Below are 24,088 nucleotides of genomic sequence, written 5' to 3' on the forward strand. Positions count from 1 at the left end.
TATTTTTGAGATCTCTTGAAATGGAACTCCCTTTACATCTCAAATCTATTTCAGCTTTAATTCATTTTCAGGAATATATTGAATAAATGGTAGCATATTGTGTTCTTTAATTTTCATAGTTGTCACTCTTTGTTACTATTTGTGAAGGGATGATTTTTTAAAATGGCAATATGGTTATTTTGAAAATATATATGTATTTTACCAGTATATATACAATGCATATAACTTATTTCTATGTATTAAATATAATTTGAGGTTGGAAATATACATATTTATATACTGTAAAATTTATAAAACTTATTCTTTTAGGAGACTCAAGAATATACCCGAAATGTTGTTAGATATTGCCTTGAAGCTCTTCAAGACTGGTTTGATGCTATTAACTTCGTAGATGAGGTATGTTTATTTTTGATGTATGTAAAGCATTTAAGAAAAGCATTGAAAATAATGTATATCGTTTCATGGGATAAGGGAAAGAAGTCAGAATGAACATAGTATCATTAGACTTTAAAAAGGAGAAGTGGGAGACCAATTCTTTGACATTTAGGAAATTCTACAGTGCACTTATCATATTTGTTTATTTCCTAGGGAATGGCATAATTTCTTTTTCTATTATTAAATTTATATGTGTCAGTATGTCTCAGGAGTGAAAATTAAGTTTCATCTGAAGAGGTAAAAGTGACAGTGCAAATGTGAATAGATAGAGGAGTTTAATGGAAAGACTATCATAACTTTATTAATTGGTCAATGTTCTCTTATAGGCTTGAACAAAGGTAGTTGGTAATAATAATGAGCTGAGAAGCATTGGCACCGAACATGCTCTGTATGAATTAAACAAGGGCTTGCTTTTAATTTGTCAGCCAAGTTTCCTATCTGAAGCCCCTTTTATTCGTCTTATGAATTGGGGTCAAAATATTCCATATGCAGAAGGAAGAGCATGTTTCAGACAGCTGTAGGCCCCCATCTGATTTCTGAACCCTGGACAGATGGAACCTCTGCTGTCTTTTTGGGGGGAGGGGGGAGGACTTTTCTTTCTTTCTTTTTTTAAAAATTTTGATACATTCACGAACTTACTGAAAAGTTGGAAGTAGAGTGCAAAGAACTTTCTTTTCTTAAATCATTTGAGAGTTAAGCTGTTAACTTGATGCTACCTACCTCTTTCTAGATGCCCTCCTCATCCTGCCTTGGCTCTGATGCCCCATGTTGGATCCTTTGCACATGTGGCTAATCTCCTCTTCTTGCTTGAATTTTGATTTCCTGTTCCAGGCTGGCTCCCTCTGTCATTGGCCTCTTTACCTTTGTCAGACTAACTCCTCATCCCAGGTCAGCCCCCACATGGATACCCTCCTCATCCTGATTGGCTCTGACATACTATGCTGGGCTGCCCTGCTGTGTGGATGCCATTTTGGCTCTGCTCAGATCTGACTCCCTATGCCAGGCCACACCCCCCTTTGTTAAGCCACACACCCCTTTCTGTGTAGATACTCTTTTCACCCTGAAAAACCACCGGCATTTCATACCACCCCCTGCACACTGTTGCCTTCCTCACCCTGGTCTCTGACATCCCTTTTTGGGCTTCTCACCTGTAGATGCCTATTTTGCTCTATTTCTTCCCTTACTCCGCACCTCCCCCCGCCCCCACCATGGCTTTAGCTCTGAATTGTTCATGAAGAGAGGAGCCCCCTGCTATCTTTAATTCTAATCTTTCATTCCTTACACTAATTTATGTTCCATCCCTGATCACCTGTCCTTCAACATTTGTGTCTGCTTTAAGCCTTTAATCTGGCTATTTTGTCCATTTGGATTCTGATTCTACCTTTATCAAATCACTGTGATTCTTATCTTGTCTAAATGTTGGTCTTTAAGCTTAAACTTTGTTTATTTAAATGGTGATGAGGCAGTCTTCAGAGAAAACATTCTCTAGCCTTCCCAGAGCTCTATCCTACTTTCAACCTGCTTTCCTCCTTCTTCACTACGTCTAGGATTAGTCCCTCCTCTGCAGCTTCAGCTGGAGCTTCTCTTCGATCCAGTTCTCATTTGTATTTAAAACTTGAGGAATTGTTGTTGAAATGGTAGCATCACTAAGTTAACAGAAAGGCTGAAGTAGGGGAAAATTATTATTACACACAGAAGGTTGTGCCGTAAGTGTTTGGCATGAAATTAATCCATGGTTGAACTCAGGGGTGGAGTTAAGGACAGTTAGAATCATATATATTATACAGAGCAGCTGAACTCAAGGAAATAGTACCTTTGTTTTTCACACAGAAATATCTTAGGACGATATGGAATGTTGTAAAGAATTTAAATAGGTTTTTTAATAGAAAAGAAAATAAACATAGAACTTAAGGAATCAAGCAATATGGTATGTTTTCTATGGTGTTTAAAAGTACTTTGTTTCTTAAAGTGCTTTGACATATTTGTTCGTCAAAACACCCTGTGAAGTAGAGAAGATGTTATTATCTCCCCTTTTTTGTAGATGTAAAATGGAGATGCAGAGATATTAAATGACTTGACTGTAGTTATATAGCAGATTACTGGTAGTTCTGGGTCCCACGTCTCTCAGCTCCTTATCTGTAGCATTTCAACTACACTGCCTCTTGACAGTGGAAAGAGCTTTAGAGTCAGTCAGACCTGAGTGTAAATTGTGGCTCTTTTACGAACCAACTAGCTATATGATCTTGGACAATTTTTTTTCTAATAACCTTCACAAGGGTGCTAAGGTCCTTGACATATACTATACAGGCATATCTCACTCATTTTATTGTGGTTCGCTTTATTGCACTTTACAGATATTGTGTTTTTTACAGATTGAAGGTTTTTGGCAACCCTGTGTTGAGCAAGTCTGTTGGCGCCATTTTTCTAACAGCTTTTGTTCACTTTGTGTCTCAGTCACACTTTGGTAATTCTCAGATTACTTTAAACTTTTTCATTATTATTATATCTCTTATGGTGATGTGTGATCAGTGATCTTTGATGTTACTGTTGTAATTGTTCTGGGGTGCCACAGACTACACCCATATAGGATATCGAACTTCATCAATAAATGTTGTGTGCATTCTGACTGCTCAACCAGCCAGCCATTTCCCTGTCTCTCTCCCTCTCTCTGGACCTCCCTATTCCCTGAGATGCAACACTATTGAAATTAGGCCAGTTAATAACCCTACACCTGTACTTCAGCTTAGGGCTGTAGTCAGAGCCTCTTTTCACCCTGAATATAACAGTAGAGTCCAGACTAGCTCCTCAGTTCACTACTTGTCAACTTTAGAAAGTCACTTAAGTTTTCTAAGCTTGAATTTCCCTATGTATAAAAAGGAATATTAATAGTTCCTACTCTGTAGGGTTCTTGTGAGGATTAAATGAAGTAATGTGAATAAAGTGCTTAACATCGTGAGTTGCACATACTAAGTGCCCAATGAATATTAGCTGTGAGTATTGCTGTTATTACTATTCTCATGTTTGGTGTGCATGCATTTGAAGATTCCCAGTTGGCTTACTGTGAGGGGAATTCTATTCCATCCTTTGTTCTGTGCTAGATGCTTCAGAGGATTCAAAGTTGAGTGGTATACTATTTCTGTCTTCAACGAACTTGCATTTAGGTGCTTAAAATGGAATAATTTTATCTACAGTGATTTTCTTAAGTTATATCTTCTAAAATTTTAAGTTTTGATAAATATAGAAATAAATCAAGGTCAAAGTGTGGTTTTAGCGTTCTAAAACTTTCTTTGAATTTCTGTAAAACATTTTGACTTGCGGATTTTGTTTTTTCATTCCAGCCAGCACCTAACCAAGTCACTTTTCACCTGCCACTACATCGTTACTATGCTATGTTTTTGAGTAAGGTAAGACTATCACTAAACAATTCTGGGGTTTTTTTTTTTTTTGATTATTGGGAAATAAGTATAGAATAAGTAACTTTTTTGGTCATAATTTTTAGGCTGTGAAATGTCAAGAACTAGATTTGGATTCTGTCTTACCAGATCAGGAAATGTTAATGAAGCTAATGATTCACCCACTCCAAATTCAAGTATGTATTCAGGCTTTTAAAAAATTTTGAATTGAATTCCTTGTTTGAGATGTTCTTTATTTGTATGCCTTTATTATTGTTATTATAGCCAAAATGTTTGAAAAATTGCTTATTTTTAAACTTAGTTCTTATATTTTTGCCAGATTACATTTAGGTATTTTTTGTTCTGTGAGACTTACATTTAGTTGTAACTTCCCCAGGAATTCTTTTCACTATATTTGTTTATAGGGGAGTTTTAACATACTACAGCACTGTTTTGGGAGTCAGGAGACCCATCAGATTCTAGCCTTGATGCTACCACTATTTTATTATCTGTGTTGCTTGGGGTAATTCACCTGCTTGATTCTCAGTTCCCCATCTGTAAAATGAGAGAAGAGAAGAGAGAGAAGAATTAGCCTGCACACTAACCACATTGTGGTTTTGTTCAGTTCCAAAACTGTGATTTTGTGGGCCAACCTGTTAGTGTACATTAGAGGGGCTTGCACTTCAATGTCTTTTTCCTGGTGATTTTAGATTTGTTAATCATTATTGAACTTCAACTCTGGGGATTAGGAACAAGTAAGAGATGAAGTTTTATGGCTGTGCTTAGTTTTGGTTGATACAGGACATAAATACATTGAAGAAGTAAATCTTAATATAGTAAGATTTATTCTACTCTGACCCTCTCTTACCTGCCAGTTATTTGGAAAATGACTAGTTTAAACTGAAGGTTCAGTTAGGGTGAATTAAAGATTTAGATTATATTCATTGCTTTGAACAATTAGCTTTGTTTTATGCTTATTCCTGTGTTTCCTTAAGCATTATGGATGGTTTTTCTTGAGGAGGAAAGAATTAATTATGGGTCAGCGATTCCTCAAGAAAGATTTCAATGAAAATTATTATAAATATAATTGAGTCATCATGGAAAACTAACCCGTGTATAAACTCCAAAAGAAGAGACTATATAAAGCATAATCATCATTTTAAAATGTAAAATTATGTATTTGAATTGACTATCTTTAACATCGGGCAGATTGTCAGGCTTATTCTATGATTAAGTTGTAAAATATTTTTAAATGATTGTTCAGTATAACATGATTTTATGAAGATTGCATTTAGATGACTTCTTTGTCCAAGTCACTTAATTTTTATTTTACTAGGCAAGTCTTGCTGAAATCCACAGCAACATGTGGGTAAGAAACGGTCTGCAAATCAAAGGACAGGCCATGACCTATGTTCAGTCTCATTTCTGTAATTCCATGATTGATCCTGACATTTACCTGTTACAGGTAAGCCAACTTGATAATGCAGAAGTTATACTGTAGAAGTGTCTCATTTGTACCTCTGGGATTTTAATTTATAGAAGTGCCTAAATGATGACCCAGAGAGGTCAATGCTATTGAAAGAAGAATTTATTACTTATAATTCCCAAGAGAAGGGGGCATGCCATGTCACACAGGACCATAGGGGAAGCATTAGACTTTGGTAAGGAGGCAGAAGCAGGAGAGAAGGGAAAGCCTAGAGCAGGACCTTTATTGGGGTTTCCATAGGAAAGGCAAGGCAGAGCAGGGGAAATAGTTTAGGACTGGCTCCTTTGAATAATTCTGGTGGGCTTTGGGGGCATAGGAGCTGTCCCCAGCGATCTGGTACCTGGCCCTGGGTTGATTTAGGGCAGGGGGAATATTGGCTTGGTGTGTGAGAATTAGTTAAAGTAGGTGATTGACTTGTTTGTAAGAGGCTTGCACCCAAGTAAGTTGTTTATTCTCCTTAGGAATTAGCTAGCTCTGAGAGGGATAGTCTCTGCCCAGGTCTGTAAGGCCCTCCGAGATGTCAAAACATTATAAGATACAGAAAATAAATAACATGATTAATACAAGAAGTAAACCTGAGTATTGAGAAGTAAAATTTGGTGTTTTTTTGGTTTGCTTTTTTTTAAGGTTTGTGCTTCTAGACTTGACCCAGATTATTTTATTTCATCTGTCTTTGAAAGGTAAGCATAATTTTATTAAGACAGGTATTAGGAAGTAATTGCCATTTAAGTTAATTTTGTTTTAACTTTAAAAAATTTGTCTCAAATATTTCTTATCATAGATTTAAGGTAGTGGATTTGTTGACAATGGCTTCACAACATCAAAACACAGTACTTGATGCAGAGCATGAGAGATCGATGTTAGAAGGCGCTCTTACATTTCTTGTGATTCTTTTGAGTCTTCGTTTACATTTAGGTAAAAAACACTAATCCTAATACTTGGGTGTTAACTATCCTCCTCCTTTTTCTCCCCTCTCCCTGTGGTAGTAACTGGCTTATGGAAAAAAGGAAAGGATGTGGATATATTTAAACATTGTTTCAAGCTCTTGATGTGTTGTACAGTTGACACTCCTTTTAGAATATCTTTAAAAAAACCCTTTACTTAAGGGAACTACAAACAGCAGGATTGTTAAACTACATTTATATTTGGGGCTTTGCATTCTTTGCTCTTTAATTTTTGAAGCATCTCATTTTTGGTAAAACAGCTGAATAAAATATGTGGTAAGTTGTTTCTTTCTAATATGTATTTATTCAGATTTATTAATTTTGTTTTGAATTATTTTAGGAATGTCCGATGATGAAATTCTCAGGGCAGAGATGGTAGCCCAGCTGTGTATGAATGACAGAACACATAGTTCATTGCTGGACCTCATATCCTTTTAAAAGTTTAATTTTCTCTTAGTTGCAGGATCTAAATAATAAGTAATTTCTGTGGAATAAAGATATATCACTTTTTTGATTAAAATTTTTTTTCCTTAAGATTGGCACCTGAGCTAACAACTGTTGCCAATCTTTTTTCCCCCTCTGCTTTTTCTCCCCAAATACCCCCAGTATATAGTTGTATATTTTAGTTGTGGGTCCTTCTAGTTGTGACATGTGGGACACCACCTTAACGTGGCCTGACGAGTGGTGCCATGTCCGTGCCTGGGATCTGAACCAGCGAAGCCCTGGGCTGCCGAAGTGGAGCGCAGCAACTTAACCACTCGGCCACAGGGCCGGCCCTAAAACTTTTTTCTGAAGTTTTTTTGAAGTTGTTTGTTTAAGTGTGTGTTCAGAGCTAGGGAGATGTTTTTGCCTCTAATTGTTTCCTCTCAGGGAGCTCTTGTTAGACCTCGGTTAGACTTCAAGACTGATGGCTCAGGGTACCCCAGGATCTGACTTCTAGGTCAGCATTAGTGAGAGGAAGCTTGAAACTTTGTAAAAGGCAGTGAGGTCTACTTTATCTGTGTAGCCAGGCTGGATAGAATTCATGGTTAAAATTTAGAAGTATATCTTATAATTATTATTACCAGGGTTTTAAACATTCTGAGGATTTTTTCTTAGAGTTCACTCTTGAACCAAGAGGTCTTTAAGAGCAAAGACTGTTATCTACAAACTTTGAAAACTTAGGGTCATTTGTATAGGACTGAGCATACAATGGGCACTTTATTATTTTTAAAATTATTATTAATAAAATTTTAGGCAAAGCGTGTTATTTTATGATAAAAATTTACTTTGACTAAATTTACGTTCTATGTTATGAATGTTTGGAATAACATCTATTGAAATGCCTGTTTGATAACCTTGAAGATTTTCATAAGCAACATCAATTTGATACTGTTTGATGATTTCATTCAATTGTTATACACTGTGTATCAGAGTTGTAACAGAACAGAACTATTCTCTGTAACTTTGAATTTAAAAAGAATTACATACCTTAATATGAAACCAATGGGAAAGAATCTTTGTGGTTTTCTGGTTTCCTTCTTTGCTTAAATTTGTTTAGCATCTTTTCCTTTTTTCTTTGACGATGACATTTTATGTTTTCGAACAATAATCTTTGCTCATAAAAATCCTGGCTGATTTTTAGCTTACTCTCCTTGACTTACATTATGTGCAAAATGATGAAAATGGAGATCAGTTTAAGAAAAGTTTTTTTTTTCATTTACTGAAATTTGATTAATTTGTTTTGGGGAAAATATACTTGCGAACTACTTAAGCATACTATTTATTAGTAGGCTTCTAGATTTAAAAATATTTAAAAATGTCACAAGTAAGAAGTTATTGAACTGTTGTATTATATAGCCCTCTTGTGGCCAACTTTATATCTTACAGCCAATTACTATTTGTGTATCTTAGCAAAAGCAGTTAGAAGCTAGAGTACCTTGGTAATGTTATAAAGCTGGCTTTTAGTCATTAATATCTTTTTTTCTTGACACACACATCATATTCCAGAAAATCCAAATCCCAAAAGTGGCATTATTCCCGGCAGTTATAGCTTTGAATCAGTTTTATCAGCTGTAGCTGATTTTAAGGCTCCTGTGTTTGAACCTGGAGGTTCTATGCAACAAGGCATGTATACTCCCAAAGGTACGTTTATATGCATAAATATATTCTTTCAAATATTGGTTTTCTGAAGGTGAGTTGTTGTGTATACTGAAAGAAGATGTTTTGCGTTTTGTTTATTCAGCTTGTTATTTTTCCCCTCAGCTTTCTTATAGATGTATGTCTTTTATGGTACACAGTGATATTACTTCCATTTATCTGCAAGTCTATGGTTTTATGTTATAATAAGCCCTCTTATATGACTCTAAATTATGAAAGGAACTTCACATATGAGCTCTAGTTCATTTTTATAAGTAAATGAACTATAAATGAACCCGAAATTATAAAACAAAATATATGCTTAAAAACATCTTGAATGTATTTGCTCTTTAAATTCGATTTTGAAATAGTTCTCACTACCCAGATTTTAACTGAAACAGTTAAAATTAAAATCTATATAGAATCCTGATAACACTTTCTGACACTTTGAACCTATGTAAATACATAGAAACCTTTTCCTTAAGTGGTTGGTTTTCTAAGGTTTTCCCCCTAGATTCATAGATGGTATTCTTGACGAGAGCCCGAAGTAGGTGAAGTCTTGATTCACAGTCTTTACTTTTTCACTTTCACATTTTCACTATTCTAAGTTAAAATCTTGAAGGAAGTAGCAGTTACATGATTCTTGACTTCTTCAACACTCGTTGTTTAAATGGTAAACTGATGCCCACTTTGAAGTTATAAATAGCATATACTGTGTTTGGCAAGAAACAGCAGAATAAGCCTTATCATTTAGGATTTTTCAGGGAGTTCGCCAAGGTAGGAAGAACAATCCAGAGTTTCTGGTTGGAATGTATTCAATTAAAGGAAAAGCACAGTATTTCTTTATTGCAAAGAACACTTTGTATCTAAAATTTAGGTAAGCTTTGAAGTAGAATGGCGTTCTGGTATAGTGCAGGGCTTATTAAAGTGTGATGTGAGGATTGCTCTGTCAGACTCACTCGCAGTCCTTGTTAAAAACAAAGGTTCCAGTGCCTTAACCCCAATCTGTTCTTATCAGGATCTCTGGGGGTGGATTCTGGGAATCTGCTTTTTTATTTAACAAGATCTATAGATGATTGTCCTACACAATAAAGTTTGAGACACTGAGATGGAGCCCTGGGCATTTGAAGATCAGAGTCAAGAAATTGGGTGTCATCTTCAAATACAGTACTAAATTATATTAGCTAATTGTGTGATGTTGAAAAAAACAGTTTTTTATCTTTGGATTTGACTTCTTATTTGTAAAATGACAGACTTGGAATAGATGAGCGGCTTTCAAGATTTTTCACAGTGATTGAAATAAGCCGTTAACTTTGGGGAACTGAGCCTTAGGTAAATCTGTTATCCGAAACTGGTCGGAGCACACCTACTCTTGTTAAAGTGGGTGTGGGTAGTAGACATAGCTTCTCCTCTGTTTTGCCTTCTCCTTCATCCTGAAGTGACCCCTGTTAAATCTCTATGGAAATCCAGCCCCGTGGAACATTGTTTGAAGCCTGCCGGACTAATTAATCACTAAAGTTTTCTTCCATTGCTATGGTTTTATAATTGTAATAAAAACATTGGCATTTTAATTGTACAAATGAGTAGATTTAAAAGTGAAAGACAATAAATGACAGAAATAATAGCAAAGATCTTTGTCTTTGTGTAGGCCTATCTTAAGTCATACTTTTGATAATTTAAGATGAATAACCCTGTACGTGAAAATAGGGAGAACTGTTAATAGTTTCTTATGCCAGAAAGTTGAAATTAGAGTAGATGTGTAGGAAGAAGTATAAGCTTCTTACCATGTTTTCAAATGTTAAGATTCTGCTAGAGAGAATGAGACGGGGAAAACCTTAATCTAGGACAGAGACACTCTTAAGGCAATAGTTTCTAAAATTGTTATTCTCAGGCCATGTTGTAGATTTTTGCCACATCTAACTACCATCTCTACTATTATGCACTTAGTATACTATATTTTTTTAAATGAATTCACTTTTTTAAACTTCGCCTCATCCTAAGCATGATTATTACTTGCAATGCAGAATTTTCTGATACATATTAAAATAATTACATAATTATTAAAATAAAAAGCTTTGTGCATTTAATATTTACAATCATCTTGTATACCACAAATTGTACAAATACCACACATGGGATAGTGATTCCTAATTATGGAGAAGGTAAGGAGATCAATTACCAATTTTAGCAAAAGAGCATAAAATCTTTTATAAACAAGAAATGGTTATAAAGTGAGACTCTTCACAATCAATAGGTCATTAATTTTTGAATCTAGTTTTTGTGTTTTTCTCTTTGAATGCTATTAAAAGTGTTAATACATTTAACTTTCTAATTGGCACTTTGCCAAGACGTACAATGAACTAAACTTTTGTGATGAGGCATTATCCCATTTTAAAGCTTTTTGCTCACTAGTTCTTGCTGAACTTAAGGGAACATTCATAATGATGAAATGACTTTTAATGTAGAAAAGTAGTCACGCCATCAAACTTATTAGGGCAAATAAAGAATCAATTAAACTATCCCATCTTTTAAATTTAAAATATACTTAAATATAATTAGTCATTAGAGATTGACTTTATTCCTAAGAAGTCAGTGTTTTGTTTCTACTTTCTTTTGAATAATAGCTGAAGTCTGGGATCAGGAGTTTGACCCCGTCATGGTCATTCTTCGAACAGTTTACCGTAGAGACGTGCAGTCTGCAATGGACAGATATACAGCGTTGTAAGTCTGTTATATTGATTAGTATAATAATGGATATTTTGTATTTATATAGAAAAATTCCAGTTATAACACAGATGTGATATGCTCTGATTAAAGTGTACTCTCAATCTTTAGAGGAGGAAATAATATTTTAAGATTAAAAAAAAATCTGGCTGAGATTTATGTTCTTAAGATCTTGATCCAAAATCTGATGTTAGTCTGATAAAAATAAATTTTATAAAACATGATCACAAATAAACATGTCAAAAAATGAACTTATTTAGTTGCTATTGACCAATGGAATTCAAAGCTTGGTTTTGTGGTGTTCTACTTTTAAACCAGTAGAGGAGGCACAAGTTAAGAGAATAAAATTGACTGACATCAGAGATGATGAGTATCTACAAAAAATGTGGTAATATTTCTATGTTCTTGACACCTGGGGAAATAGCCAAAGCAAAATGAATTTTATTTGTAACTATTTAACAAAGTAGTTTAAAATGTTGATGATTGCAGAAAATAAAAGTTTTGAAGGATATCTTTTTAATGAAGAATTCAATTTTCTGTTATTGTTGTTGCAGACTATTTTTTAATGTTATTATTTCCAGCTATTTTTAAACCTTCATAGTTAATATTATATTGCTGAACATCATAAGATATTATCTTTTATTTGTGCTTTTCTAAAGCTTAAACATTTTAAAAAACAAGTTTAAAATGATGCAGATGTCTTTGATCTTGAGAAAATTTTTGTCTAAATAATTATCAAAGTATAAACATAGATGGAAACTTCTCTTTTGCCAAGACTTTGCAGTAATAGACTTATGTTGAGTTTAAGATCCATCACAGACGTATCTGAAGAGTTTGTGGTATAGAATTGTAGCATTACCCACTGCTCCTCCTGCCGCGGCACCGCCCTCCTCACCCCCGTGCCCTGCCCCAAGAGAAAAACCAAAAACCAAAACCAAAACCTAGTACAGCCATCAGCATCTCTCTCTACCTTTCTCTAAAACCCTTGGGGAAATAGTCTGAGGTTTTCTTTTCTCTTTCTTAGCAGTCTCTTTTTGTTACGTTCATGTGCTTTTGTAACTATTTATTTGCTTGTAGGCTTTTACTAGACTTTTAGCTCCTTGAGGGAAGATGTTTTTGTCTCTATATCTCTTTTACATCTTCAGTTTACATCAGTGCTGGCAAATAGTAGGCATTCAGAATATATTTGTTGAATAAATAAATTGCAGTAGTTCAAGTTGAAAAATGAAAAGATGGGTGGGAGGAAGCATTTGCATGGAAAACCTAATGTGGCCTTTATAAACACTGTTATCTTAAATGGCTCTGCCTTTTTTCAGGGAGTTTTGGTGGTGGTTAGTCATTTGAATATGTAAGAATTAAATATATAGTAAATTTTATTATTCTCTTTTAGTTTGTAATTAATAGAAATTTGGATTGGAATTGGGCTGAAACTTTCAAACCTTTGAAGGAGTCATTAAATACCCAATGTAATCAGTTTTAAAGGGAAAATTTTATTTAATAATACACATTTATTGAGTGCTTGTTATATGCCAGGCATTCTGTAAGGCAAACCGAATTGTTCTCCTTTATTTTTTACTTAGCTGACTTTTAGTTGAGCTCCAAGCAGTTTATTTCCTTTGTTTAGACCAGTGGTTTCCACGCAGGGGTGATTTTTGTCCTTCAGGGGACATTTGGCATTGTCTGAAGACTGGGAGTGTTGCTACTGACATCAAGTAGAGGCTAGGTCTGCCCCCTACAACAAAGAATTATCTGGCCCCCAATGTCATTAGTGTCAAGGTTGAGAAACCTGGTTTAGACCTATATTGACATACAGGTAATATTTTCTGTTTGCAGGTATATTGTGTTTTGTAATCAATTCTGTGTTATTAGTTCTTTAGATCTATATCGTATTTTGACTTATAACTACTTCATGTAGTCAGAGAAAACCATTTCCCCAGAGCTATTTTTTATTAGTTTTTCTTCTTTCCTGTTTTGCTCTCCATTTTTCCTAATTCTCTCATTCCCTCCATTTGCTTTTGAGTTGCTGTACAATTTCTTTGTAGTTTCTTAAAAATATTTCTGAAGTGCTGTGATGTTTCTTGGCAGTTTGAAAACTATATTTTAAAAGAAATGTGTATTTAAATAAAGTAATAATGACATGACAAATAAATATACTCTTTAGTTCCAGACTAAAACTTTTTTTTTTTAAAGATTTTATTTTTTTTTCCTTTTTCTCCCCAAAGCCCCCCGGTACATAGTTGTGTATTCTTCGTTGTGGGTTCTTTCTAGTTGTGGCATGTGGGACGCTGCCTCAGCGTGGTCTGATGAGCAGTGCCATGTCCGTGCCCAGGATTCGAACTAACGAAACACTGGGCCGCCTGCAGCGGAGCGCGCGAACTTAACCACTCAGCCACGGGGCCAGCCCCCAGACTAAAACTTTTTAATCATTTTCTTTAATCTTTGAAATTTTATGTGCAAGCTATTACATTCATCTAATAACATTTTGTGTACTTAAAATAAATATCATACCTATGAAGAAATGTGTTTGTTCTTTGTGAGACTTAATTTTTTTGAAATTTATTTTGTATGTGAAATGTAGCATCTGCTTCCTTTATGTGTTATCTTCTATTTGCTGTATATTTGACCATAATTGACTGTTTCCGTCCTTATAAGATTACGACCGGAAAGAAAACCCTAAACTGTAGGACTTACTGGCTTTGGTCATTTTCATTTTCTTTTAGTTTTAAGGGACAAAAAGTAGCTTAACTGAGCCAGCCCTAATGGCCTAGTCATTAAGTTCGGCCTTCACGGCCTCGGCGGCCTGGGTTCGCTTCCCAGTCGTGGAACCACACCACCTGTTTGTCAGTAGCCGTGCTGTGGCGGCAGCTCACATAGAAGAACTAGAAGGACTTACAACTAGGATATCCAACCATGCACTGGGGCTTTGGGGAGAAAAAACCCCGAGGAAGATGGGCAGCAAATGTTAGCTCAGGGCAAATCTTTCCCTGAAAGAACAAAGTGGCTTAACTAGTTTTAGTGAGTATGATCCATTTCTATTTGCAAGAAGGCAATAGAAAGGCCCTTTGAATAACAGTAGTGAAAAATGGTTGGATAAATTAAAACTGTTGTGTCCTCAGAGTCTAGCTTGGTGCTAGGCACTTTGTAGGCAATCAGTAATAGCTAAAGGAATGAAAAGTAAGTTTCTTTAAATTTTTGAGGCGTGAGTTTAAGTGAAAATAAAACACTTGCTTTTTGTGATGTTTAGATGTTTAGAATCTTTGGATCTTATTGCTGGAAAAGGCCTTCAAGCTCTCCTATCCAGGTTCTATAAAAGTGTCTCAGGGGCCACCACTGGAAGAAGGGGCTGGGCAACAGCAAGAGGCCTGACAGAGTGGAGGGGGCTCATCCTGCTTCCCTCTCCCTCTCACGTACCTCTTAATGAGCAGTTCAGCTTTTAAAAAGAAAACAGAAACAAGACAGCAACAAAAAAGCAAACTAACAGTCAGAAAGCCATTTATTCAATTCAGTGTTGTGTTTTACATTGAGGACATTGTAGCCCAGAGAAGCTCAGTGAAATATGTGTGTTAATGGCAGTGTTGGAACTATAGTCTAGGCCATTTCCAAAAGACTAGTGTGATTTTATACAGTGGCTGTTTTAAATTCAATAGGAAAGCAAATTTTCTTATACTATAATTTCTGGTATTTTTTGTTTCCCATCCCCCACCTTGAAGGTTAATGGCTGCTGCCCCGTGTTTGAAAGTATGATATATGAGTTTATGTATATCATTTTTGTCTCAAACTAGTCAATAATTAGGTGTCGGTTTGAGTCACATAAAAAATTTTTCTGTCATGTGGCTTTTCATTTGCATTATTCCATTAATGCTTTTGAAAAGAGCAATCAGAAATGATGTATTACCTGCTATCTTGAACAAATATGTAACCTTTATTTTGGAATACTTTATTAATCTAGGTGCTGCATATTTAGGGGCTAGTGCTTAAAGCAAAGAAACAAAATAAAAACTAAAAATTACTTTTCTATGCTAAATGAATTAGAATAGCTGAAATATTTTTTCATGAGCTATTGGGATTGTTTTGAAAATTATGCTTCTATGTAACCACTGTAGTATTATATAGAAACCAATTTTTTTTTAATGCAAACTTTATTTTATGGCATCTTCTTCTTGAATCATAGATGCACCTCATTTCTCTGGTATATCAAGGGTAATTTTTTTTATTTTTAGGATTTGTTTTCCCCTACCTACATAATATGTTTCCTCTAAGTTCAGTTTTCTATTGTTCAGTCTCTAGCTTCCGTGTTAGAGGTGTTCTTTGAATGTCTGATAATTCTGGCTGCTTGTGATTAAGAACTCTTAGTGTGTTGGTGGAGCTTGTAGAGTCTGAGCTTTAATGTAGGGTGATGTGGGCAGGCAGATTTGTTGAGAAGTCCTTATTTTAGTCTCTTTAAAACTCTTCTTTTTGGTCTGATCGGATTCCTCAGAGAAGTATCTTCAAATATTGCCTAGAAAGTAATGGTCTGGCTGCCATTATTCTGTCAATTGAATGGGAGACAAGGCCTAGGGGCTCTGAATCAAAAATGCGTACGACGACTTTAGTCCTCCATCCTTCTCCCCTTACCTATGCTTGTGTTTCACGTTCTCCAGAGATGAATTCTCCAGCCAGAATTCTGTTGGAATGGGGATGAAGTTTTCATCCTGTCTTCGTTTTAGCTTTCTGCCTCCTCACCTCCAGTTATTGAGGTACCAGGTGCTGCCAGTTTCTGAATCTTTTGAGGATTCTGCAGCATAATTTGGATTGTTTTTCAGCTTTCCCCATTACCTTCTTATGATTTGGCTTTCTTAGGTCTACTAGATGAGTTGCTGCAAGTCCATTTGCTTTCCAACTGGCAAAATTTTGGGTTTTTTCCCCCTTCTTTTCTGATTTTCCCCATTCTTGTGGTTTTTATCCTTTTAAAAATACCATTACTGTAGTTTTATTGGAGTTTTGGATGAAAGTAAAATTAAATACTTATGTTCATTCTGTCATTTGAACTTCCAGTGCTAAATGTATAACTCCTTTTAATTTCCATTTTCTGGATTACTAGGTGAGATTGAGCCTGTAAAAAAATCTATTAGTTTCTCTTCATGTTTCTTACTGTGAGAACTATGTATGGATTATTCCTTGTTGATTTTTCTATTAGATTGTTTAAAGTTTATTAGTTCTGAAGTTTTACTTTTTATATTTAGATCTTTAACCCACCTGGAGTTGATTTATTTGTTTTCTCCCTATTGAAAACCCGTTGTTCCAGGACCATTTATTGAACAATCCATCGTATCTCACTGATGTGTAATGCTCATTCTGTCATATATAGTCGATCCTCATTATTTGCAAATTCTTTTATTTATTTATTTATTTATTGCAGTACCATTGGATTATAACATTATATAGCTTTCAGATGTACATCATAATGTATTTCGAATTCTGTGTAGGTTACATCATATTCACCACCCAAAAACTAATTGTAGTCCATCCCCTCACATGTGAGCCTAATCACCCCTTTTGCCCTCCCCCCACTTCTGCCATGGTAACCACCAATCCGTTCTCTGTTGCTATGTGTTTGTTTGTCATTGTTTTTATCTCCTACTTATGAGTGAGATCATGCAGTATTTGACTTTCTCCCTCTGACTTATTTCACTCAGCATAATGCTCTCAAGGTCCATCCATGTTGTCACAAATGGCCGGATTTCATAATTTCTTATGGCTGAGTAGTAGTCCATCATGTATAAATACCACATTTTCTTTATCCATTTGTCCCTTGATGGGCACTTAGGTTGCTTCCAAGTCTTGGCTATGGTGTGTAATGCTGTAATGAACATAGGGGTGCAAGTATCTATGCCTTTGTGTTTTCAAGTTCTTTGGATAAATACCCAGCAGTGGGATAGATGGATCATATGGTAGATCTATCCTTAATTTTCTGAGGATACTCCATACTGCTTTCCATAGTGGCTGCACCAGTTTGCACTCCTACCAGCAGTGTACAAGGGTTCCCATCTCTCCACATCCTCTCCAACATTTGTTGTTTCCTGTCTTGTTAATTATAGCCATTCTGACTGGAGTGAAGTGATACCTCATTGTAGTTTTGATTTGCATTTCCCTGATAGCTAATGATGTTGAGCATCTTTTCATATGCCTGTTGGCCATTCATATATCTTCTTTGGAGAAATCTCTGTTCAGATCTTTTGCCCATTTTTTAATTGGGTTGTTGGTTTTGTTGTTGTTGAGCTGTATGAGTTCTTTGTATATTTTGGATAGTAGCCCCTTATCTGATACATAGTTTGCAAATATCTTCTCCCAATATTTGCAAATTCTTTATTGGCAAATTTGGCTACTCACTAAAATTTATTTTTAAATCCCAAATCAGTACTCTCCTGGTTATTCAAAATTATGTGTGCACATGCATGGGGTGCATCCAGCTGAGGCTGAACAAAGCAGTGTTCTGCCCTCTTGTTGCAGCTTTCATACTGTAAACAAGTGTTTTTTTCGTGGTCTATTTAGTGCCACATTTTAAAAAATAGTGCAAATGAGTAAAAAATGTTGGGCTTTAGAATGAGATCAAACTTGTTGTTATCAATTTAAAATAGACATTTAGAGATACAAGTTGTTATATGTGAGTTCATGGTGTTTTTGTCCTTTTTGTTGGAGATTTCGCTGTTTAAAATGGCCCCCAAATGTGGTGCTGAGGTGCTCTCTAGTATTCCTAAGGGCAAGAAGGCTCTGATGTGCCTTACAGAGAAAATTTGTTGTTAGATAAAGCTGTGTTCAGGCATGAGTTTCAGTGCTGTTGACTGTGAGTTCAGTGGTAGTGAATCAATAATATGATACCTGCAGAAACAGATAGAGAAAATTCACTGATCTGTTCTTGAGGCCACTCCAAAAAGTGCTGAAATAACATCTATAATGTGTGATGAAGTTATGGAAAAGGTGAAAAGCTAAGTTTGTGGACTCGTGAGATTACGATTGATAAAAAAGAACAGCATTGTTTTGAGGCTGAAAGTTGAAGAAATTTACTGTTGCGTTACCCAGGGTCAGGAAAACGTTAAACCCTTCTTGGCTAGCACTGGCTGGCTTGCATGTTTCGAAAAGTAATAAGGTGTGAAAAATGTTCAACTTGCAGGCAAGGCAGGTTCTGCAGATTAGGAGGCTGCAGAAGAATTTAAAAAACACTTGCTAAGTGTTGTACTGGAAAAGGGTTATGTGGAAGAGCAAGTTTTCAATGCTGTTGGGACTGGCTTGTCCTAACAAGGCTTTCAAAAAAGATTTTCTATGTGGAAAGTTAAATTATCTAGGAATAATGATGGTTTTGTTTTTTTTCTTCATGTATGCACACACATTCTTGTCCATCTTTGCCGGTAGGGTCTCTAGTATAGTATTGAAAACGAACCTGTATACTTTTAATGCAAATGGCATTTTGATTCACAAAAATGTTGTGACCCTAGACTTGCAGGAACTTAGCCCTGTATTTCCCCAGGAGCAATAACTCAGCATTTCTGGCGACTTTATAGAACATAACTACTGTGAGTAAAGACAATTGACTGTATCAAGTGTCTGTATGTGTATAGGTCTATTTCTCTTCTGTTCATTCTGTAGACTAGTACCATACTGTCATGAATACGGTGTCCTTTTTCTCCTCTTCTCCTTCTCCCTTCTCCTACTCCTTCTCTGTCTTCTCTCTTTTGTTTATGAGTTATTTATTATTGGCTCTTTGTCTAGAATTTTATGATGACCATATCAGATTTAACAATAAAACGTGGGATTTTGATTGAAATTGTATTGAATTAATAATTTGGTAGAAATGCCATCAGTAATGTGTTTTCCCATCCATGAACATGGTATATCTCTCCATTTATTTAGCTCATCTTTAATTTCTTGCAATAAAATTAAAAAAAATTTAATAAAGATTTTAGATATCTTTGTTAGATTTATTCAAAATTATTTTATAATATTTATAGATATTATATGTAGTATATTTCCTAAAATTGTAGTTTCTTTTGTTTTAGTGAACAGAAATGTAGTTGATTTTTGTTGTTGATCTTATGTTCAGCTGGACTGTTATTAGTTGTAGCAATTTGTGGGTTTTTGAAAAGATTTCTTATGTGGAAAGTTAAATTATCTAGGAATAATGATGGTTTTGGTTTTTTTCTTCATGTATACACACACACATTCTTGTCTGTCTTTGCTGGTAGGGTCTCTAGTATAGTATTGAATAATAGCAGTGATGAGAAGCATTCTTGTCTTGTTCCTAATGCTTTCCCACCACTAGATATAATATTTGCTTTAGTGTTTTTGTAGTTACTCTGTCAGGTCTAGGAAGTTCTTTTCTGTTGCATGCTTACCATAGAATTTTTATTATGAATAAGTTTTTGATTTTCTCAAGTGCTCTTCCTTCATTTGTGTGGACGATGGTATACAATCCCAACGTCCTTGCATTATCGGGAAAAACTCAATCTGATCATGATATACTCTTTTTAAAAAAACTATAAGTATTGCTTGATATGGCTTACTAATTTGTTTTAAGAATTTTTTTCCATTATATGCCTGAAAGTGATAGTCGTGTAAATTTTTAAAATCATTCTATCTGTGTATTGGTAACAAGGTTATATTAGCATTATGGAATTATCTGTGTATCTTTTCTCCTTTTGCTGCGCTCTAAAATTATATGTCAGGAGATGGAGATTATCTGTTTCTTGAAGTTTTTTTTTTTTAACAGTTTTATTGAGAGATAATTCACATACAGTACACTTCACCTATTTAAAGTGTACTGTTGAATGGTTTTTAGTGTATTCACAGAGTTGTGCCACTATCACCACAATCAATTGTAGAACATTTTCATCACTCTAAAAAGAAACCCTGTATTTGTTAACAGCCGTTACCCATTTCCACTCAATACCGCAGCCCTAGACAACCACTAATCTACTTTCTGCTTCTATAGATTTGCCTGTTTTGGACATTTCATATAAATGGAATCAAACGTGGTCTTTTGTGACTGACTTCTGTCACTTAGCTTAATGTTTTCAAGGTTCATCTATGTTGTACCATGTGTCAGTATTTTACTTCTTTTCATTGCCAGGTAATATTCTGTTGTAGGAGTATCTCACTTTTATTTATCCATTCACCAACTTGTTCTTTCTACTTTAGGACTATTATGAATAATGCTACTATGAACATTTGTATATAAGTTTTTGTGTGGACGTATGTGTGCATTTCTCTTGTGTATATCTATAGATGAGTGGAATTGCTGGATCATTATGGTAACTCCATGTTTAATTGTTTGAGGGACTGCCAGTCTGTTTACTAAAATGGCTTCACCATTTTATATATATATATTTTTTTTTGTCTTTTTTTTTTTTTGAGGAAGATTAGCCCTGAGCTAACATTCACTGCCAATCCTCCTCTTTTTCCTGAGGAAGACTGGCCCTGAGCTAACATCTGTGCCCATCTTCCTCAACTTTATATATGGGATGCCTGCCACAGCATGGCTTAATAAGTGGTGCATAGGTCTGCACTTGGGATCCGAACTGGCGAACCCCGTGCTGCTGAAGTGGAGCATGCAAACTTAACCACTACGCCACCAGGCCAGCTCCAGTTTTTATATTTTTATCAACAGTGTATGAGGGTTCTGATTTTGCCACATCCTCACAAACACTTGTTATCTGTCTTCTGATCATAGCCATTCTTATAGGTATGAAGTGACATCTTATTGTAGTTCTGATTTGCATTTCCCTGTTGGCTAATGATGTTAAATATCTTTTCATGTCCTTATTTGCCTTTTATATATCTTCTTTGGAGAACTATCTAGATCCTTTGCTCACTTTTTAATTGGGTTTTCTTTTAATTATTGCATTTTAAGAGCTGTTTGTTTTGAATACTAGAGTTATCAGGTATATGATTTGCAAATATTTTCTACCATTCTGTGGGTTATCTTTGCACTTTCTTGAGAGTGTCCTTTGAAGCACAAAAGTTTTTAATTTTGATGAAGTCCAATTTATCTGTTTCTTTCTTTTGTTGCTTATGCTTTTGGTGTCATATCTGTTGCATAATCCAAGGTCACAAAGACTTACACCTTTGTTTTCCTCTAAAAGATTTATAATTTTAGCTCTTACATTTAAGTCTTTGATCAATTTTCAATTACTTTTTGTATATCATGTAAGGTAGAAGAACTTTATTCTTTTTTCATGTGGATGCTTCTTGAAGTTTTGGTAGAATCTGCCTATTCAACCACCTGGGCCTCATGTATTTTTTTGTGTGTGAGTAATTTAAAACTACTGATGCCATTCTTTAAAGGTTATAGTCTTGCTTAGGATTTTTATTTCTTCTTGAGAGGGATTGCCAAGTTATATTTTTCTAAGAAATCTTCTATTTTGTCTTAAGTTATATGCTTAATGATTTAAAAAATCCCATCTTGGGGCCAACCCAGTGGCATAGTGGTTAAGTTCACATGCTCTGCTTCAGCGGCCCAGGGTTCGCAGGTTTGGATCCCAGGGCTGGACCTAGCACCACTAGTCAAGCCACACTGTGGTGGCATTCCATCGAATGTCAGAGGAAGAGGAAAATTGGCATAGATGTTAGCTCAGTGACAATCTTTCTCAAAGAAAAAGAGGAAGATTGGCAATAGATGTTCTCACAGGGCTGATCTTCTCTCACACATACACACACAAAATCCCATCTTCCTTTTTATTCCTATTATTTATTTGTTTTTACTATTTCTTATTCTTGATTAGTCTTATCAGGGGATTGCCAGTTTTACTATTTTTTTTAAGAACCAACTTTTGATTTTGTTTCTTTTTCTTTTTCTTGTTTTCTATTTCATTCTTTTTTCCCTTTATTATTTGTTATTATCTTCTTTCAACTTAGTTTGGATTTTCTCCCTTTTCTTCGGTGCTTAGTTTTTGATTTTTTAAAAAGCGTATGCATTTAAGGCTATGAATTTTCTTCCAAGTACTGCTTTCGTTGTATCCCCAAATTTTTTCTACTTGGTTTAAGTTCTAAATGTTTAAAAGTTTCTATTAAGATTATAATGACCTCTGAATTTCTGAGAGCACAGTGTTTAAAAATATCTACATGTCTGGAGTTTGGGTTATCTTCTTAGTTGATTTCTAGTTTTATTTGCTTTGTGGTAAGTGGTTGTGGTCTGTATATCAGTTCTTTTGGTATTTGTTAAGATTTACTTTGCATTGTAATATTTCATCACGTTTTATATATGTTCTGAGTGCACTTTAAATTATGTGTATTCTCCAATTACTGAATGTTCTTTGTTTTTGATTCAAGCTTGTTAATTGTGTTGTTAAAGATCTTCAAAATTCTTATCAATTTTTTTTTTTGGGCTTTCTGTTATACAGAAGTATGTTAATATTCTCTGTTAGGGTTGTGGATTTGTCTGTTTGTCTGTGTAATTCTCTCATATTTTGCCTTTTGTGTTTTGAGTTTGCTGTTATTTACACACAAGTTCATAATTAATATCTTCTTGAGGAGCCTTTTGTTCTTCCATTGTTGAAGAGACAGACAAGCTTTCTTATTTCTCCTTGTTGAGTTATCCGTTCATTGAGGGTAAAGCCTTTCAAAGGTGTCAGTTTTATGTGAGATCTCAGTTCCGTCTCTGAGCCTTGTTTGAGCCCAACACCGTGAGATCTGCCTGCTCCAGGACTTTAACACCATTGGCAAACACAGTTTAGTGCTTGATGTTAATTCCTTCTTTTTTTCTGGTACCTGGGAGAACTCCACTTTGTTTTTGTGTGAGTTCAAATATGCATTCAAAAAATATTTTATCTAGCTTTTCCAGGTGTTGGTAGTGGGAGCATTTTTAGGTTATCTATTTTGTTCAGTTGTTACAACTGGAAATTTCTTTGTTTAGCACTTTATTTTGTATTCTTTTTGTTTATTTCCCTTTGTTAACATCTTCCTATTCATGTTTCTTTCTAGTTTTCAGCTTAGCTCTTTCTATTCATTTTTGTTGAATGGGAAGGGAAATAGTAATGTTTATTTTGGAGAGAATAGATATCCATTTGGCATTTTTGAGCAATTTGATTGAAAATAGTACTGCATAGAAAAATGTGACAAAAATTGATAGCTATAAATCACTATTTAAACCACAGTTTAATTTTGAGTCTATAATCTAATTTTAGTTTTGTTTTATTTTTGCAGTTTAAAACAAAGCGGAAAATTCCCTGGAAATCCCTGGCCCCCCTATAAGAAAAGAACGCCACTCCATCCCAGCTATAAAGGTCTCATGAGACTTTTGCACTGTAAAACTTTACACATTGTGCTATTCACTCTGCTTTACAAGGTACAGTAGCAATTTGAGTAGAAAGACTCAGATTAGAATTTATTTTCATAATTTTCAAATGAAAGTTATAAAGGATAATATTTACATAAAAGTACCACTTATAAAGCAAAGTGTATTTATACATTTAAGATGTGTGAGGATATGTCATAATCACATATATGTAAAGTCTAAGTTGAAAATAATGGAATAGCTACATCATTCTTTATGGGAAGCTAGTCATCCTATTCAGTTTCAGATAGGAATATTTATTTATGGTTTCTGTAGATCAAGAACTGAAATGTTGTAGAACCACAGGAGGAATAGAATGAACAACAGAGACCAAACAACCACCAGAATCCATTAAAATGACGAAACTAAGATGGCAGCCATAGGGGCCAGTGACCCTTGGATTAGGGTTGTTCTCTTGGCTTTTTCCCTCTGATCAGGCATGTGACATGGATGGATTCAAATGGGTTCCTATGTAGCAGCATGAAGAATTTGCTTTTGATAAACACCCTAGAAACTCAAAAGAAGATGTTTCTGTTTTCTTGTTACCTATAATTTGTTTTATTCTTGTGTCATCTCACACAGAACTGACTTATTTGGCTAACATAAATTGTGTACTCACAAGTTGTGTACATAATATTGTGGAATCTGTGTGTGTATATATATATATATAACAAGCATATTTATG

The 24,088-nt window shown here is 34.9% G+C and overlaps 1 protein-coding gene across 8 annotated transcripts in view; it reads left to right on the forward strand.

The window, feature by feature from the left end:
* UBR3 (ubiquitin protein ligase E3 component n-recognin 3) overlaps positions 1-24,088 on the forward strand; it is a 229,243-nt gene that overhangs the window by 79,621 nt on the left and 125,534 nt on the right. For all 8 annotated transcript variants that reach the window (XM_046658019.1, XM_046658018.1, XM_046658012.1 and 5 more), the window contains exons 11-20: positions 310-396; positions 3,774-3,839; positions 3,935-4,024; positions 5,164-5,292; positions 5,941-5,993; positions 6,095-6,228; positions 6,598-6,683; positions 8,240-8,381; positions 11,000-11,096; positions 23,274-23,415. In XM_046658019.1, coding sequence (XP_046513975.1) covers positions 310-396; positions 3,774-3,839; positions 3,935-4,024; positions 5,164-5,292; positions 5,941-5,993; positions 6,095-6,228; positions 6,598-6,683; positions 8,240-8,381; positions 11,000-11,096; positions 23,274-23,415 — 1,026 coding nt within the window. The remainder of the gene's footprint in view (positions 1-309; positions 397-3,773; positions 3,840-3,934; positions 4,025-5,163; positions 5,293-5,940; positions 5,994-6,094; positions 6,229-6,597; positions 6,684-8,239; positions 8,382-10,999; positions 11,097-23,273; positions 23,416-24,088) is intronic.

The sequence above is a fragment of the Equus quagga genome, chromosome 4 (assembly GCF_021613505.1).
Source record: "Equus quagga isolate Etosha38 chromosome 4, UCLA_HA_Equagga_1.0, whole genome shotgun sequence".
Taxonomy (NCBI): Eukaryota; Metazoa; Chordata; class Mammalia; order Perissodactyla; family Equidae; genus Equus; species Equus quagga.